Source organism: Phaseolus vulgaris, chromosome 10 (genome assembly GCF_000499845.2).
Source record: "Phaseolus vulgaris cultivar G19833 chromosome 10, P. vulgaris v2.0, whole genome shotgun sequence".
Taxonomy (NCBI): Eukaryota; Viridiplantae; Streptophyta; class Magnoliopsida; order Fabales; family Fabaceae; genus Phaseolus; species Phaseolus vulgaris.
Window position 1 is genome coordinate 38,424,223 of NC_023750.2, and position 15,247 is coordinate 38,439,469.

The window sequence follows — 15,247 nt, forward strand, 5'->3', positions numbered from 1 at the left end:
CTTAAGGGTGCATGGAGAAATTATAGCGACAGGAAGAAAGAGCCCTCACATTTGTCGACGTTCTCGGGCTTTCTAAGATTTATGATCCAGTAGATAAACCAGTCAAACAAGCGTGTAACTCCAAATTTTCGGCTGCTTCTTCCTGCACCCCATAGGTTCTTGCAGCACCTCATAAATTTTGTAATTCCAAAAATACTCCTAGAGATTTAGGATTAGCTTCTAGATTATGTAATCTAAAATGTGTTTTTTAAAAATGTATTTTGAATTACATAATCTATAAGCTAATTACGGATCAGAAAAGACTTATTATGAATTATGTAATTCAAAATTATTTTTTAAAAATCATATTCCATACACAAGCAGAGTAAATACATCTAAAAAACTAAAAATTTTCATCACGCAACCCCAAACACACTATAAAATGCTCTCAAATTTTGTATATAACCACCAAAAAAAACCTTCAACCGGTAAAAAATCACGTTCTGGAGGTGCTTAAGGTGCTGGGGTGGATGCAGTATTTGGGATACACCGTGAGAGAAATTAGAAGAACGGGTAGGGTGAAAACCTAGGTGGAATTTTAGAATTTATTTATTTTTTAACTGAAGAACAAAAATGAAATTGCATAATTACTATGGGCTGTTGTAAGAACCTATGGGGTGCAGGAAGTAGTTATCCTATTTTCCTCTTGCACATACTTTCAAAAATATTAAAAGACAATTTCTTCCTGTATCTCCATTCTTTCTTCGTGCACCTCCATAGAACACGTATAATGACAATTTTGCCCTTCTTATTTTTTGTATTGACACCCATCTTTTTTTTTTTTTTTTTTATTTGATATGTACTTTCAAAACACAATTTTGTATTCTAAATTTTAGAGTTTGAAATTTTCAAATCTAGAAAATATCTTTCAAACTATAAAATTCGGAATACAAATTCTAAACTTTAGAGTTTAGAGTTCATAATGTATTTTTACCTTTCAAACTCTAAAATTTGAAAATGCAAAATTGTATTCCAAATTTTAGAATTCAATATGCATTTTCGAATCCAAAAAATATTTTTCAAATTCAGAATTTGAGCTTGGAAGGTCTATGAATTATACAATTAAAAAATAAAAAAAGAAATCTAGAAACTACGAAGGTGGAGGAAGATGCCTTCTCAATTACCTCCATTTTATTGATATTTTTTTAATTCTAGAATGTGTAATCTGGAGACTTCTCATATTACAGAATCTAAAAGTTAATATTTGTAAGTTTTTTGCACAATCCAAAATAAATAAATAAAATTATATTTTGAATTATATAATCTAAAACTTAAATTTTGTATTCTGATATGTCCATTCCAAAATACAAATATTTCAGAATGCAAAATTTTGTATTTTAAATTGTACAAATGTGAAGTTTTCTAAAACCAATAAAAAGGGTAATTTTAATATTTTTCAAAGTATGGGTGTAGAAAGAAATTGACAAAGGAAGAAACGCATGGGAAGCAAATAGTGTATACTAAGAAGCGTTTTCAGTTGGCTATCCTCGAGGAAACTTACCATTGATGCTAATTTGGAGGGGGGGTGCGAAATGGAGAGACATGGAATGGTGAAAAATGTAGTGAAATAAAAGTTAAAGAGGGTTGAAAGCCTGAGAAATTTATGATAACAGAATGAATTCAATAAGTAAAAAAAGATTGAATATGGAGAATGAATTAGATCCTAAGACTAAGTTACCATTCTACCAAATTGGCATACATGCAATGAGGATAAAATTCTATACATACCAAATCTTGTTAATAACTAGGTCAATTGTTATTTCATTATAACCTTTTCCCCTCTTTCCCTTCATAACTTTACTTCACCTTGTACAAAATATTATAAAAGACTAAATTGAAAAGTTCAATATATTCCAAAAATCTCTTTATAAAGAAATAATCAAAATATAATAGAGTCAAAACACAAGTTTACTTTATCAGAAACTCAGCTCAAGCTGGAAAACCATTTTCCTTTTTCCCAAACAAGGTCAAAACTTCAAATGTTTACCTTGGGAAAAAAGATGGAAAAAGTGATGAACTTGAACTGCACTAAGTATTCCTTTATGCTTTCTATGGATAAAAGGAAATTACAAAATCTCCCCTTTATTCGGAATCAGAATCTGGATCTCCATCCACAATATCAGGAAAACCATCTTCATCTGCCAGTGGATTGCCATGATCCAATTTAAAAGCAAAATCCTGAAAAATATTAGAGTCTGAGGTTGTTTGCCATAAGCTATTACTCTGAGAAGCAAATGCAAAGTCTTCGTTAACAGAGTTTCCTTGGTCTGATTCCATATGACTGGCTTCATTATGAGGAACAGTGCTCCCTGAAAGAATCTTCTCAGACACTACATCATCAAATGTACCATTGTGAGCTTCAACCAATGGGATGTTTGTGGTGCATGATCCAGGTTCCTGAAATTGCACCACGGATTCTCCAGGTTGATCTAACTTCAAATTGGTTTCATCCTCAACAGTTTTCATTTCAACATCTGCAGCAGGGGTGGCAGCCTCAGAATCCATCTGGGTCCTCTCCTTGTCAGAAGATACATGCACAGGAAGCACTATAGGATCATTATCTCTGCAAGCTTCAGAAGGCTTTTGGTTGTTTTCTGCATCTTTACCCATTGACACATCATCTTCTTTGCCAGTTTCAAGCCATCTAGCACAAAGATCATCATCGGAGTCAGGAGGATCTTGCGGTAAACCAAATGGGGTACTGTTGCTTCGGCCAGAATATTCATGTTGGAGACTACCATGGGCTTCACCCGATGAATTGTTAACAGCATAGGCGTAATCTACCAATGGAAGTGCCCTAGGATGTATCAGCACTTCCAAGGTTAACAGAGCATGGGCACAGAACTCAGCTAGCTTTGGCACAGCAGTTTGTTGCTTCCCTGCAAACAAGGATTCCCATGTTGTTTCAGGAAACGGGAAGCAGGATTAAAATAAAATTTCATGAAATTGTAGGTACAAGGAACACAAATGCTGTTTTTATTTTATCATTCTATATTCAATAATAAAACCAAATAAACGGAAAGTATATATTTATATCAACAAGAATTTATATTATCTAAAACCCAGGATATTACAAATACACCTTAGATATCATGTACAATACAACATCCTCCCTATTACTAAATCCTTTCATACACATACATACATACATACATACATATATATATATATATATATATATATATATATATATATACACACAAATGAAAATCTAACAGTATAATAGTCAAATTTGAACATACATTCATGGATGCTGTGTAACCTTCCCTACACTTCTCATTATCAAACACTACTTCATTCTACTACACCCTATCCATTTTTCCATATCACATAATAAAAATTTGAATCCACTCCTGCTCTGACACCAGAAACTTTAATGTCCTAATTCAAATCCAATACTTTTGAAAACTGGACCACCTTTAAGGTCATGGTGATTTGCTGTTAATAATTTGGATTTGATTTGCCTACCTGTTTCCCTATACAAAACATACCATGCTAAGGATTTTCTCAAGCAACTCAGAAATCTTCTCTCCCATTTTGTCCACAAAAAAAAGGCATAAATTGAAATATGCAAATCAAGATCTAATTATTAACAGCAAACACGACATACTTTCCAACAGTATCACCAACTATGCAAGTTATAAGATCCTAAGCATCTTGCAACAATAATCACAAGATTTTACGTAATTAAAAGAATTATCAATAATCCCAGCAACAACAATCATCAAAATCTCTTATTTAGACACATAAAGCCCAACATTAAACCTGCTAAAATACCAATACTTGATACCAAAATAAATAAGAATAAAACAAATTCAAATTGATATATGTATATATAGAAGTACCTCTACGGAAAAGTTCAAGACCCTGAGAAAAATATGGAGGTCTTTCTCGAATAAATGAAAGAAAGGATGCTTGTAAAGTCCGCAATGCAGCAAGCTGCAAATCTGTGACAGTGGCAGCAGGTTCTTCAGAAACTGTTCCTTCCTTAAAAGAATCCGTTGCAATGACTATCAAAAGGCTATCAAGTTTTGATCTCCATGGTGCAGATTTTAAAGCTCCAGCCTGTTAAAAATTATAAAAAAAATCATACAGATCTCTTGAAATTGAGAAGAAAATAGAGATCTCAAGGGTCACTTTCATTTCCCCTTTAACTTGAGAAGACAATTTCAGGGATGATTTTTAGGTGAAAAATTCATCCCAAGGGAGACACCAAACGTATTCCACAGGTACAAAACAAAAACTGTAAGTAAGCACTACAATATTTTACTCCATTTAAAATAGAACACCTTTTCCTCATTTTCGATTTTTGGCATGTTAATTTGTTTAACATGTGTAAAAAACTAGATAAAGGTAGTCTTAGAAATTACATAACAATGGCATATTGTGAATTGCACCAGTTTGAGTCTAACAATATTGAATACCTTAAATTACTTTCTGAGTGATATGATAACTTTTAGCTTCTCTTTGTTATTCTGCTTATAGCTGTTTAAAAGGGTCACTATCTCGGATATGCAGTTTATAGGGCAGGTTCACTGTACATTTAGCTGCTTTTCATGCCCTCTACCATGTGCAGTTGCTAGGCAGGGAAGTAATGAGACGGTTTGGAAATGTATTATAGGAAGAAATTTAAAAATAAAAGTAGTTAATAGTTAGTTGTTACAGGGGATTGAATTAGACCCAAGGCCTAAGTTCTAGGAAGTTTCTTGTTTGAAGGATATCTTGTCCTCATCTAACTTGTAGTTCCCCTATTTTCCCTCTAAGAAATTCCTTTTTATTTTTTTATCAAAAAATTTAAAAAAAAACAGCTGACTGTTTGGACAGATAAAAGTGTATCATCTTATAAAAACAACATTCCAAACCATGGCCCACCAACATAGCAGTGTCCCAATCTGTCCTCCCAGAGAGAATATGATGAGTTGATTGATATCATTACAAATTTATTAAAGAGGTTGTGAAAATCGACACTTTGCATAAGAACATACGCAAGCACTTGCAATTATAAACATTGAGTTCTGTGAGAATATTAGGATGCCACTGTGTTGGGATTCTTATTATATTTGGAGTAACTGTGATGGGCTCATACTAGGTATATTACCTAAAATATCTGTGCAAATAACAGGAGTGACAGGCCATCTTTTGCATCACAGTTATACAGTCACATTACTTAAAATATGGTTTTTATCCTTTTCCATCTAGCCATTGAAGGTAGGGAAAGGTTAATGAAGAAACAAACACCTTTAGTTATTTTATAATAAAGTTACTCAGACAGATTCATACCACAGTAAGAAGAGCCTCTAATGTCTCGAGTGCAGCTATTCTCAGAGAAATTGGAGTCAATGGACGATTCTTGGGAACTTCCACGCCTGAACCACCTCCTTCATCGTGCTCCTGAAGGGATCCCGTTGCACTGCTGTGCTTCCTTTTTCTATGACTGGGCGGTTGCTGTGCTCCAGCAGAGGCATTTGAATTTGAACCATTTAATATGCCACCATCCATATGCTCAGTACTATTTAAATCAGTAAAAGCATTGTTGACAACTTCCTGTGCAAGGTATAAAGCCATTCCTGCTCAAGATGACTAATTAGTAAAGGCCAGTATGCATGGTAAAATTAAATGCATCTTAATCATACACCAAGATAAGGGAAACAGATGAATTCATGTGTCAACAAAGATAAGCTGAAAAAGGAAAGAACTGCCCATGCAGCCTACATGTAAAGTTGTTGAAAATAATATACGGAAAAAATACATTAACAGTGTAGCATAAAATCAGATGCAAGATGACAATAGCAGAGACAATGGAACTAAGACTAAATACACTTAAGTTCAAGCTTTTCTCTTTCCTCCTTTCCTATTCTCTCTTCATCTCCCCTTCTCTGCCTGTATTTTAATGGGAAATTGTGTCTCAGTAAATGTTTCTAAACCTGATTTTTGATGATCTGGATTTGCAAATTGACATTTATTAAAACTAGGTTTGAGATTATTTAATTTAGGAAACTTTTATCTCAAAAGCAGGCGAGTAATAAAATGTTGCCAGGGTTTGGCTCAACACTTTTGGGATTCTTTCCTTAAAAGAAGTTAGGCCAAACAAAATTTCCAAAATGCTTAAAAACATACAAGTAGTTTTTGGAAAAACCACAAAAAATACATCCTCTTCAAAATCTAATCAGAGATTATTCTTTTAAGAAGAGAAAAGCCCAAAAAGTTGGATCAAGCACTGCCTTGGTATAAAATCTTAAGCCCCACTCAAAAGCTACAATTTTTAGCGTTTGATTTTAGAAGCAAAAGCAATTTTAATGACAAACAACCAAAGATCATGTTTTTCCCCAGAGTCATGCTGTTATTGATGTTCAAAGTGGTTGCATATAACTGTTGATGGATGAGAAATTTGGGGACACAATATAAGAGAAAGTAAGACAACCATACACAAGGCTCTCGCTTGTATGGAGAGAGTAGATGCATACAGATTTAACGCCACAAGCATCAAAGATTTAATTCAGTGACCTCTAAGTTAGAAGGCAACAAAACTTACCATTGAGCCAGGGCCCTTCCTCTAGGAATGTATAATATATCTTCCCAAAATGTAAAAAAAAAATGTAACCAGGAGCATGAAAAGAATAATATAAAGAAAGACATTCCAATCCACAAACTTCATTGCTACAAGATAATGCCAGTGTAGGCAGAAAAGCAATTAAAATGAGAAATTTTACATACCAGCACCCATGGTTATGAACAAATCCCTCGCGACTGAATAGAACTTAATCCTTAACTCTGGCAACTCACATGTCTTGAAGTACTTCGTAATGATACGTACAACACTGGCAGCATATGGTAATAGTTGACTGCAATACAAATATTGGCAATAAGTAGAGTTCTTCCTCTGGCAACAAATTAATACATGAAAGATATATCAGAGGAAAGAACTTGAAAGCCATGCATAGAAACATTACCAGAACACCAAAACAGTGAAGGGTAAACCCTTTGATGATAAGACACATTATAACAGAGATCATTAACAATGGCATTAAAAGTAATGACAAACATTATTCAAAAATGTCAATGTTATCCCAACCATGTTTTTTTCTGTTTGGCCTCAGTTTTCTTTCTTTTTTTTAAGGGAGAGAGGCTATCATGTAGTCATACACATACCTGCCCGTACACTTTATGATAGCTGTGATCAATTCCAGGCTACTCGAGTGCAAAACTGGAAGTTCTGAACAAATGTTCTCTTGCTGCTTGGCAGTCATGAATGGCAATGACATTTGTGGCAAAGAGCCATTTACCTTCAGAATCCTCTCAACCAGGGCCAATAATAGGCGAACAGGAACATTTACCTAATAATGTGATTGCATTTTGTCATTGTTCTTCCAAAATAAAAATACACAGAACTGACCATCAATTGTAGGAACACATATTGTACAAACTAAAAAGTACCTTAGCAGGATATGAATTTGTAAGCATTAGACAACAGCCCAACATAAGGGCAGATACATTAGAGATCAGTGATTGCTCAGTCATTTGTGATGCCTTGTTTCTAACTTCTTCTGCCAATATGTAGCCTCCCAACGGTGGCGGAGGATGTTTTCCTGGTAAAACCAGCAGCCTAGTAACACTGTCACGCATGGTTTCTACAACACATGGAAAAAGATTATCACAGACTGCTTTAACAGAGGCATTTATTACACAGATATTATCAACATTTACCTTCTTCTAGCCCATGAAAGGCTAGATTTAATTGATCATTTATTAACACCAAAATTTTCTGCATCAACACTGACCAGCTTTCAGTGTCTCCTTTCGATTTTGGAAGCAGTGCAATGCAACGGATGAGTTTCTAGATGTACCCAATCAGATAACATAACACATCAGATTAAGACTAGGAGGATATTCTTTGTATTTATCAGAAAACACATCCATACAAAATTGAGCCAAACATTAAAGAGAATTAAAAAATCATAAACGATGCCCCCCATGTTGAACATTGACCCAGCAAAATGTGGCTGCTGGTAGAGTTCTTTACCTTGTTTGGAAGTTTTATAAAAAAAATGGAATGGAACTGGTAGAATATAAACTTACAATCACAGAGGGATCCATTCCACGGTAGTTGAATTGCGATACAAATTAAGTATCTGAGAGCTTATACTTTGAATTGTGAATCGTTTCGTATTGTGAATCGTAAGATTTGTAAACATTTGAAAACCACATTCAAGATGAGGGGTTGATCACAGGAAGATTAGGTTAATGTTATAACGGTTGGATTAGGCCGGGTTGTTTGGCCCAACTCCTTTGTTAAATGGAAAAAAAATATTTGGGCTGATAAATGTTTGGCCCAAGGAGAATAAGAAAGCAAGATACAACATTAGGGTTGTCTTCTCTCATGTGCAGAGCTGCCTCTTTCATTTTCCATGGGCGCTGCTGCTGCCTTTTTCGGTTTCGCATGGGCGCTGCCGCTGCCTTTTCAGTTTTGCATGGGCGCCACTGCACTGCTAGAGAAACCATTCATGGAAATCGGAGTAAAGAAGAGCACAAATTGGTATGTATCTCTTCCAGCTCAATTCATGCAATAAAATGAAGTAGATTAAGGTTTTTCCAAACTGGGTCATGCGACCCCACACGTTTTGGAGTGAGACCTGAATCCACGGATTCAGGCTGTGTTTCTTGTTAGAATCGCGATTCATGTAATTCTGAGTGCGATACAAATGATACAACACAGATTTGGGAGCACAAATGAGTTTTCCTACGATTCGTATCGTGGGGGTTATGAATCGTATTGTATCGTGCAATACGAATTGTGTATTGTGCAATACTTACTACCATGATCCATTCTGATAAAAGTATAATACAAAATAGAAGTAAAATAGTGAAATTATTTTTAAGAAAAATGTGGCTGCTGCTAACATATACAGGCAGACAATCAAAATTTGATGAACATATTACCTTCGACATATCAAGACTGCATCCTCCAGACAAAAGTTTTAAAGCGACAGCAGATTCAACCTGCATAAATTAAAATCACTCATCAAAATGTAAATACAGCACCAAGGGAACTTAAATAGTTTTTTCTCAACCCTTTCCCTGTAAAAGCAACAAAAAACCTAGTACTAATCCCATCCAAAAGTTACATGCTCATCATCTTCCAAACATGCGGAGAAAGGGACACGCCAGAGTATTGTCTATAATAAGAAAATCAGTGTCAATGCAAGTGCAAATGCAGATACATAGTGCAACAGCATTAACATCCCAATCATGCAAAGCTTAGAACAAATGTACATAAAACCTGATTAGAACCATTGAATAAACATGATTATATCCTGAGTATTTATTTTAGTAGAAAATAATTTCATTGAGAAAGAAGGGAGAAATACAAAGGGATGACAATAATAAATCCTTCTACAGTGAAAAGTATGCAAGAGAAAAGAACATAAGACTGGTGCATGCAGCACAACACGCCAAACTCCACCTACAGCATGTCAATATCAGCCAGCCTAATAATAATAGGAACATAGCATTGAATTCAAAAGTTGCTGGTGAAATTAAAAGAAAAGGAACATATCAAACGCACTATTTGAGTTTGAAATTCTTGCTCTGGTAAAAAAAGTATTGAAGGAGGCAGTGGAATGTATCCAAGAAAAAACATTCTACTCATGCAAACAGAAATTAAGGACTTCCAAAAAAGGAGAATCTTACACTATCATAATGATTACGAATAGAAAACGGAAATGAAGTTGCTATGGTGCATAACAAATGAACTGCAGCATCCTGCATTCACCACAATTCAAATATTAAAAACGCTGTAGGCAAACAAAGCATATAATTTCTGGATAAAAATAATAATAACAGGTATATGGAATTGACAAATAAAAGTAGGGTATCTAATGTCAACAGCAAACAGAAAATATATTATATTTAAAGATTTGTCTGCATTCAGCCAAAACTTTTTATCTTCCACATTGGATAAGTTTAACACAAAAGACATTTCATCTCTTAGCATAAACCTGTGTACGGGTAGGTAAGTCAGGAGAGGTCCTGAGGAAACTGTTGCATGCCCGTCAACATATATTGCACATATAAAATACTATCAAATATACTAAATCCAAATGCAAATCTACGAACTGTCCAAACCAACTTACCCATATTGCCTCGGAGTTCTCATCAGTTAACATCTTCAATGTAGGCTGAACAACTTTAACGGCACAGGAAGATGATTCTTTCTTGATCTTTGGATATCGACCTAACCTATTTGTAACAGAGTTAGCACAGGAAGCTGCCAACTATTTTAATGAAGACTAAGAATGGCAGAAAATGTAATACTACAAACAAAATATTGGAAATAAATATATAGAATAAGTGCATGTCTATATTAATTTTTGTTTCAGTAGAGATCCTGGGAGCTATTAAACTTAATAAGCAGTCAAGTAAATGGAATGTAAAATCTAAGCAACTTGGTAGAACCATCCATTGTTCTCAAACTCACAAGTAAACTTGTAAGTATAAGATTACAAATTTGGGCTCATAAATCATGCCACCTCACTAACAGACTTGAACTTGATCAACTTAACTGGACGCAGTTAGGATCAGATAAACTCATCACACTAGCAGTCCACAGTCAAGTTAGAAAGATTGCTTGAGGTGCAATAAAAGCCCAAAGCATGAACAATCAGTCAGGGTTCCTCCCGCTACTTGGTTCTATTATGCATTTGCTTAATAGCTATTTTGACCAACCACAAACTTCGAATCTATAACAAATGCAACCCCTTCTTGTTTGGTTACCCACCCATGAATCAGCAAACAATGTAATTTGGTATAAGAGCATTATTACTTGTGACTTGTGAATGTGATATACAACTGTTTGTTCGCTCACTTGCTTGGCAACAACAAGTTTGCAACTACTACTGGCCTCTATGCTTGACTGACATTCTGAAACCTAAATTGTGAACAAGGTACCCTCTGGCCTCTACATGAACAAGGTGTCTCTTTTTTGTTTTTTTCTGAACTTGCAGTATTAGTTGAGAACTGAGATCACTGTGAAATAGTGGATTGTGTAATTGATATTCACAATTTATTTAGTTTGTAGTTTAAAAAATGTCTCACATTAGAGAGTCGAGGTGCTCAAGCAATACAGTTGTTAGGCCCATTTCAAAACTAGGAGTAATGCCCCTAAAAATAAGACTGGTATTAGGTTGAAACTTGAGGCATGGAATGGTGGTTTTTTTTTATTAATTTATGCTATTCATTTAACTTAGATACTATGAAAATTATTTTATTTTTATTTTTCAATTAAGCAAACTCTTACAAGTTTATTTGTCTAAGTTTATGAATCCTCCTCAAGTTGGACAACCTTACCCTCATCCTATTGAGTATTATGCATAACAGAGAAGAGGTAAAAAATCATTGGTAATGTGGGTGGCAACCACACAACAGCTAGCATAAAAATAAAGAGAGAGATATTTCTACCAAGGGATTCATTTAATCAGCAGCATAAAGCATTAGTACTCTACTCTACATTGCAGAACAATATTGTACCAATTAATAGAAAACTCTCAAGGTACAAAAAGAAATATCTAACCTTAAAAATAAATCAGACATTGAAGCACAAGCCGCTACCCTCACTAAATTTGAATCTGCTGGTGACTATTTCAAACAAACATCAAGGAGCTTGTCAAAATTGAGCATATCAAAAATAAAAATTCATTTCAGAGATTTGTACAAAGATGAACGCAAACAAGGGCAACTGTGTTTGAGCATGCATGTACTTTAAAAGCTAGAAATGAAGTCAAATAAAAAAGACTGTGTCACCTAACAATGTTTAGCATTAATCCGTAACATACAGGGTCCTTATCGAATACAAGAAAGGAAGCTTTGTGAGCTCTTTAATGGCCTACAGAGGGAACAAACACATTTACTAATTCCAAACGGCATCAGCAAAAGATACACTGCCCATTAACAATTTACAGGAAGGATGCCTGAAATCAGTAAAGGTGAGTAGTACAAGAACATTAAACTTAAATGGTATCAACTACATTAAGTTATCCTTCAAGTCCCAGTATTGGCTTGTAGGCTAAAATATGTGCTGGATAGCATGCTTAGTATTACAGTTAGAAAACATTATGTTTTAGATCCGGAAATGTACCAAAGCTATTCTCATTGCCAGAATACATAGGACTAGTCCTCTCTTTTTTTTCAGCAAAATATAAATAAATTAAATTGAAGGGGACACTTCAGAGGTCTCACAACCCTTATACATGACTCATTTCCACACTCACCAAGAGAGTGTTAGGCACAGAAGCGAAACCTACCTTAATTCTAGCATTAAAATCTAAGATAAAAACTGTCACAATCTACACAAAACCCCGCATGAAAAACTACTACCGATCCAGCTTATACTAGATATAGCAAAGCCAAGCAAACTTACACCTGAGACACCCCACATAATCATCAAAATATGCATCAAAGATCTTGAATAATGAAACTTAGCTCTTGTGCAACCCAATTTAGCAAAAAACATGGTTGCTGCAAAATTCAAAAAGCACCAGAATATGGTTTTCTAACTACAGCTTTGGAGCATTGCCTACAAGCTCACATTTCATCTTTGACCCAAAAGTTTGGCTGCATCTCCAATACAATAGCTACTGCCAAAGACAGCTTGTTAAGATCCATGCTTCCTTCACCTCCTTACCTCCAAAACGTTCTTCTCCCACACCTGCATCCAACACTCACCTGGCTGCAAGATTATGCAGTACACATTGAAACAGCGGATTACCTCATATAAGTTGTGCATCAAAATAGAGCTTCCTTCATTCTACCCTCCCATACAACATAACCAACCAGTGGCCCTGAATTCTGACCAGCAGTGCCTCATCAAATTGCGAAAAACTCCAGACCCTGCAATCACGAATCTTCTTGGACCATAAAGTTATGTCCTTGGCCATTCCAACCAACACCCAGATAAACAACCCCTGAACCATGCACACAGAACCAACCATAGAAGCAGGAACTCTGTACTAATTATGTGTGTTGCATAGACCAAAACCATCAGCCACAATAATCTGCCTTCGTTCTGTCATCCCTGCAGCCACACCCTGCATTAAAAACACCAGCTAACCCACAGCTGACTTAAAGCAAAACTTGTCCAATTCACATGCTTCCTCCCTTCCTCAATTTGTCCAGACACAAGCATATTAATCAAATACTGCTTAACATTACATCACACCAGAATAAATTGTCAGTGGCCCTGCAAACTAGGTTTGCTTCTAAATCACCACCCTACACCGAAAATACCATCCATACCCCTGCTCTTCTAACCAGATAACCCAGCCTTCTAATAACGTCTTCAATCTGACAAAACACATCATTCCTCAATTACCAGTATCTTTTAAAACAAATGAGAGGTGGTTGCACCCTATGTTTCATCCATAACCACAATTTAAGTTGTGACAAAATAAGGGATCAAACCCGTGTCATATACTCAAAAGAACCAAAGGTACTAGCCACTTGTGAGCATCACTAAGGTTTAAATTCATCTAGGAGCTATGTGGATAAAGTTCTCCATAAATACAAAGAAGAAGAAAATGAATAAGAAAAAAATTAAATGAGTTTCTCTATAAACAAAAACTAGTTTACCTGCATTAATTTATAGAATTCTTCTCATTCTAACTTATCTGAAAGATTATGCTTTTTCTCGATTATTTTCTTTTCCTAGACCTGTGTAAAAGTTTATCCAAACAACAATTACCCTAAACAACTGTATATCTACACCACTTCATACTCCTAAACCCGAAAACTCTAACAAAGAATCATCAGCATGTAAGGCAAAACATCTACCTGTAGAAAAGCTAACAACTTGTTGAACCACACAGAGTAAGATTCTAGAAAACGCTCAGAGCTGCACTCTTCACAAGTAACCCCGAGCAGAGAGATCCCCGCCCAGCGTTTATCAGGCTACAAAAGAACAACACACCCATCTTAACTACAAAAATCATTCAAAACAAAGAAAGAAAAAAAAAAGGAAAAAAATTAAAAGCTTCTTGCTTTTGATTCCCACCATGGAGGTGGACAGGAGGGAGAAGATGCGGTTGAGCCAGGAAGAGAATGCAGACTTCCAGGCTTCGATTATTTTGGGAGGCGTGGAGTCTACCAGGAAAGACTCAGAGAGAAGGGAGTGCGTTTTGACGAGTGACACGACCTTGGAGAGTTGGAAGTTGCTGGAGAAGGCACGCTTCTCATCCGGAATATGGTCTCTAATGATGGAGAGAAGCAAGCGGGGTTTGAATGCAACGTCGTACATGTTCCCGAAGTGGTCGAAGGCCGCCATTGGAGCCGTGAAACCCTGCAACCTCGGAGACACTGAATAGAGGTGCCGCAGAAGAGAGACAACCTTAAAAACACACAGTGCGGCCTTCTCTCTTCTGTGCTGTGCTGTGTGAGGGAAGAGGAAAAGAAAAAGAAAATAAATATATATATAATATTATTATGTTTAAATTATTTGTTGACGGGTTGGATCCGGATTTTTAAAGGGTGCCCGTTACCCGAACAGATATCTCGTGTTAGGGTTGGCTGTGATAGTTTCTATAAATCACAAACAAATCACAAAGTTATAAATTTATAGTTTCTATATTTTTTAATTTGTATATTATTAGTTGAAGAAGTAATATATCACAATAAATTTTTTATTTTTTTATTAAAAACTTTCATGATTTCTCAGTTAAATAGATACCTCAAGTAACAACAATCATAATCATTTGTCATCACATAAAACAAGTATTATTAAAAAAAATATAAAAATATAGAGTACAAGATCAAAGATCAAAACTCATATGTTAACAAAAATCATATAAACTATATATTAATAAAAAATTATAAGAACACACTAAATAAAAATTTATTATACTAAATAGTTTATTATAATAATAAAATGATTCTATATAAATATCTTTTAAATAAAAATTAAATAATAATGATTTATAACAAATGAATATTAATGATTTATAACATTTATTTATAAATAATAAAAAAATTATAAATACATGAGAAATATATATATATATATATGAGACTACTACGCTATTACTCCGACTACTAAACTAAAAAAAGTCAGTACACTTACGCTAAAAAATAATTGTTTAACTTTTTTTATTTTAATGTAATATTATTTACTTTTGAATAATTTAAATCAATACACTTATTTACGAACATGTTTTTAAAAAAACAT

The 15,247-nt window shown here is 34.8% G+C and overlaps 1 protein-coding gene across 1 annotated transcript; it reads right to left on the reverse strand.

The window, feature by feature from the left end:
• Positions 1 to 1,888: 1,888 nt before the first annotated feature.
• Positions 1,889 to 14,481, reverse strand: LOC137818399 (uncharacterized). The gene is made up of 13 exons (XM_068621809.1): positions 14,081 to 14,481; positions 13,861 to 13,977; positions 11,606 to 11,670; positions 10,170 to 10,275; positions 9,727 to 9,798; positions 8,977 to 9,036; positions 7,744 to 7,873; positions 7,474 to 7,667; positions 7,189 to 7,373; positions 6,754 to 6,881; positions 5,320 to 5,606; positions 3,885 to 4,104; positions 1,889 to 2,918 (listed from the first exon to the last, which is right to left on the reverse strand). Exons 1-13 carry the CDS (start codon positions 14,348 to 14,350, stop codon positions 2,122 to 2,124), a joined length of 2,631 nt encoding a protein of 876 aa, XP_068477910.1. The 5' UTR covers positions 14,351 to 14,481; the 3' UTR covers positions 1,889 to 2,121.
• Between the last annotated feature and the right edge of the window lie 766 nt (positions 14,482 to 15,247).

What these genes read in the sequence shown, in the direction of transcription:
- LOC137818399 (XM_068621809.1), bottom strand. Translation starts at nt 14,350, where the DNA reads ATGGCGGCCTTCGACCACTTCGGGAACATGTACGACGTTGCATTCAAA. An exon ending in TTCGTAATCATTATGATAGT is followed by an intron (nt 9,037 to 9,726) that starts GTAAGATTCTCC and finishes TAATTTATGCAG; the next exon opens with GTTGAATCTGCTGTCGCTTT. An exon ending in TAGAGGCTCTTCTTACTGTG is followed by an intron (nt 4,105 to 5,319) that starts GTATGAATCTGT and finishes AATTTTTAACAG; the next exon opens with GCTGGAGCTTTAAAATCTGC.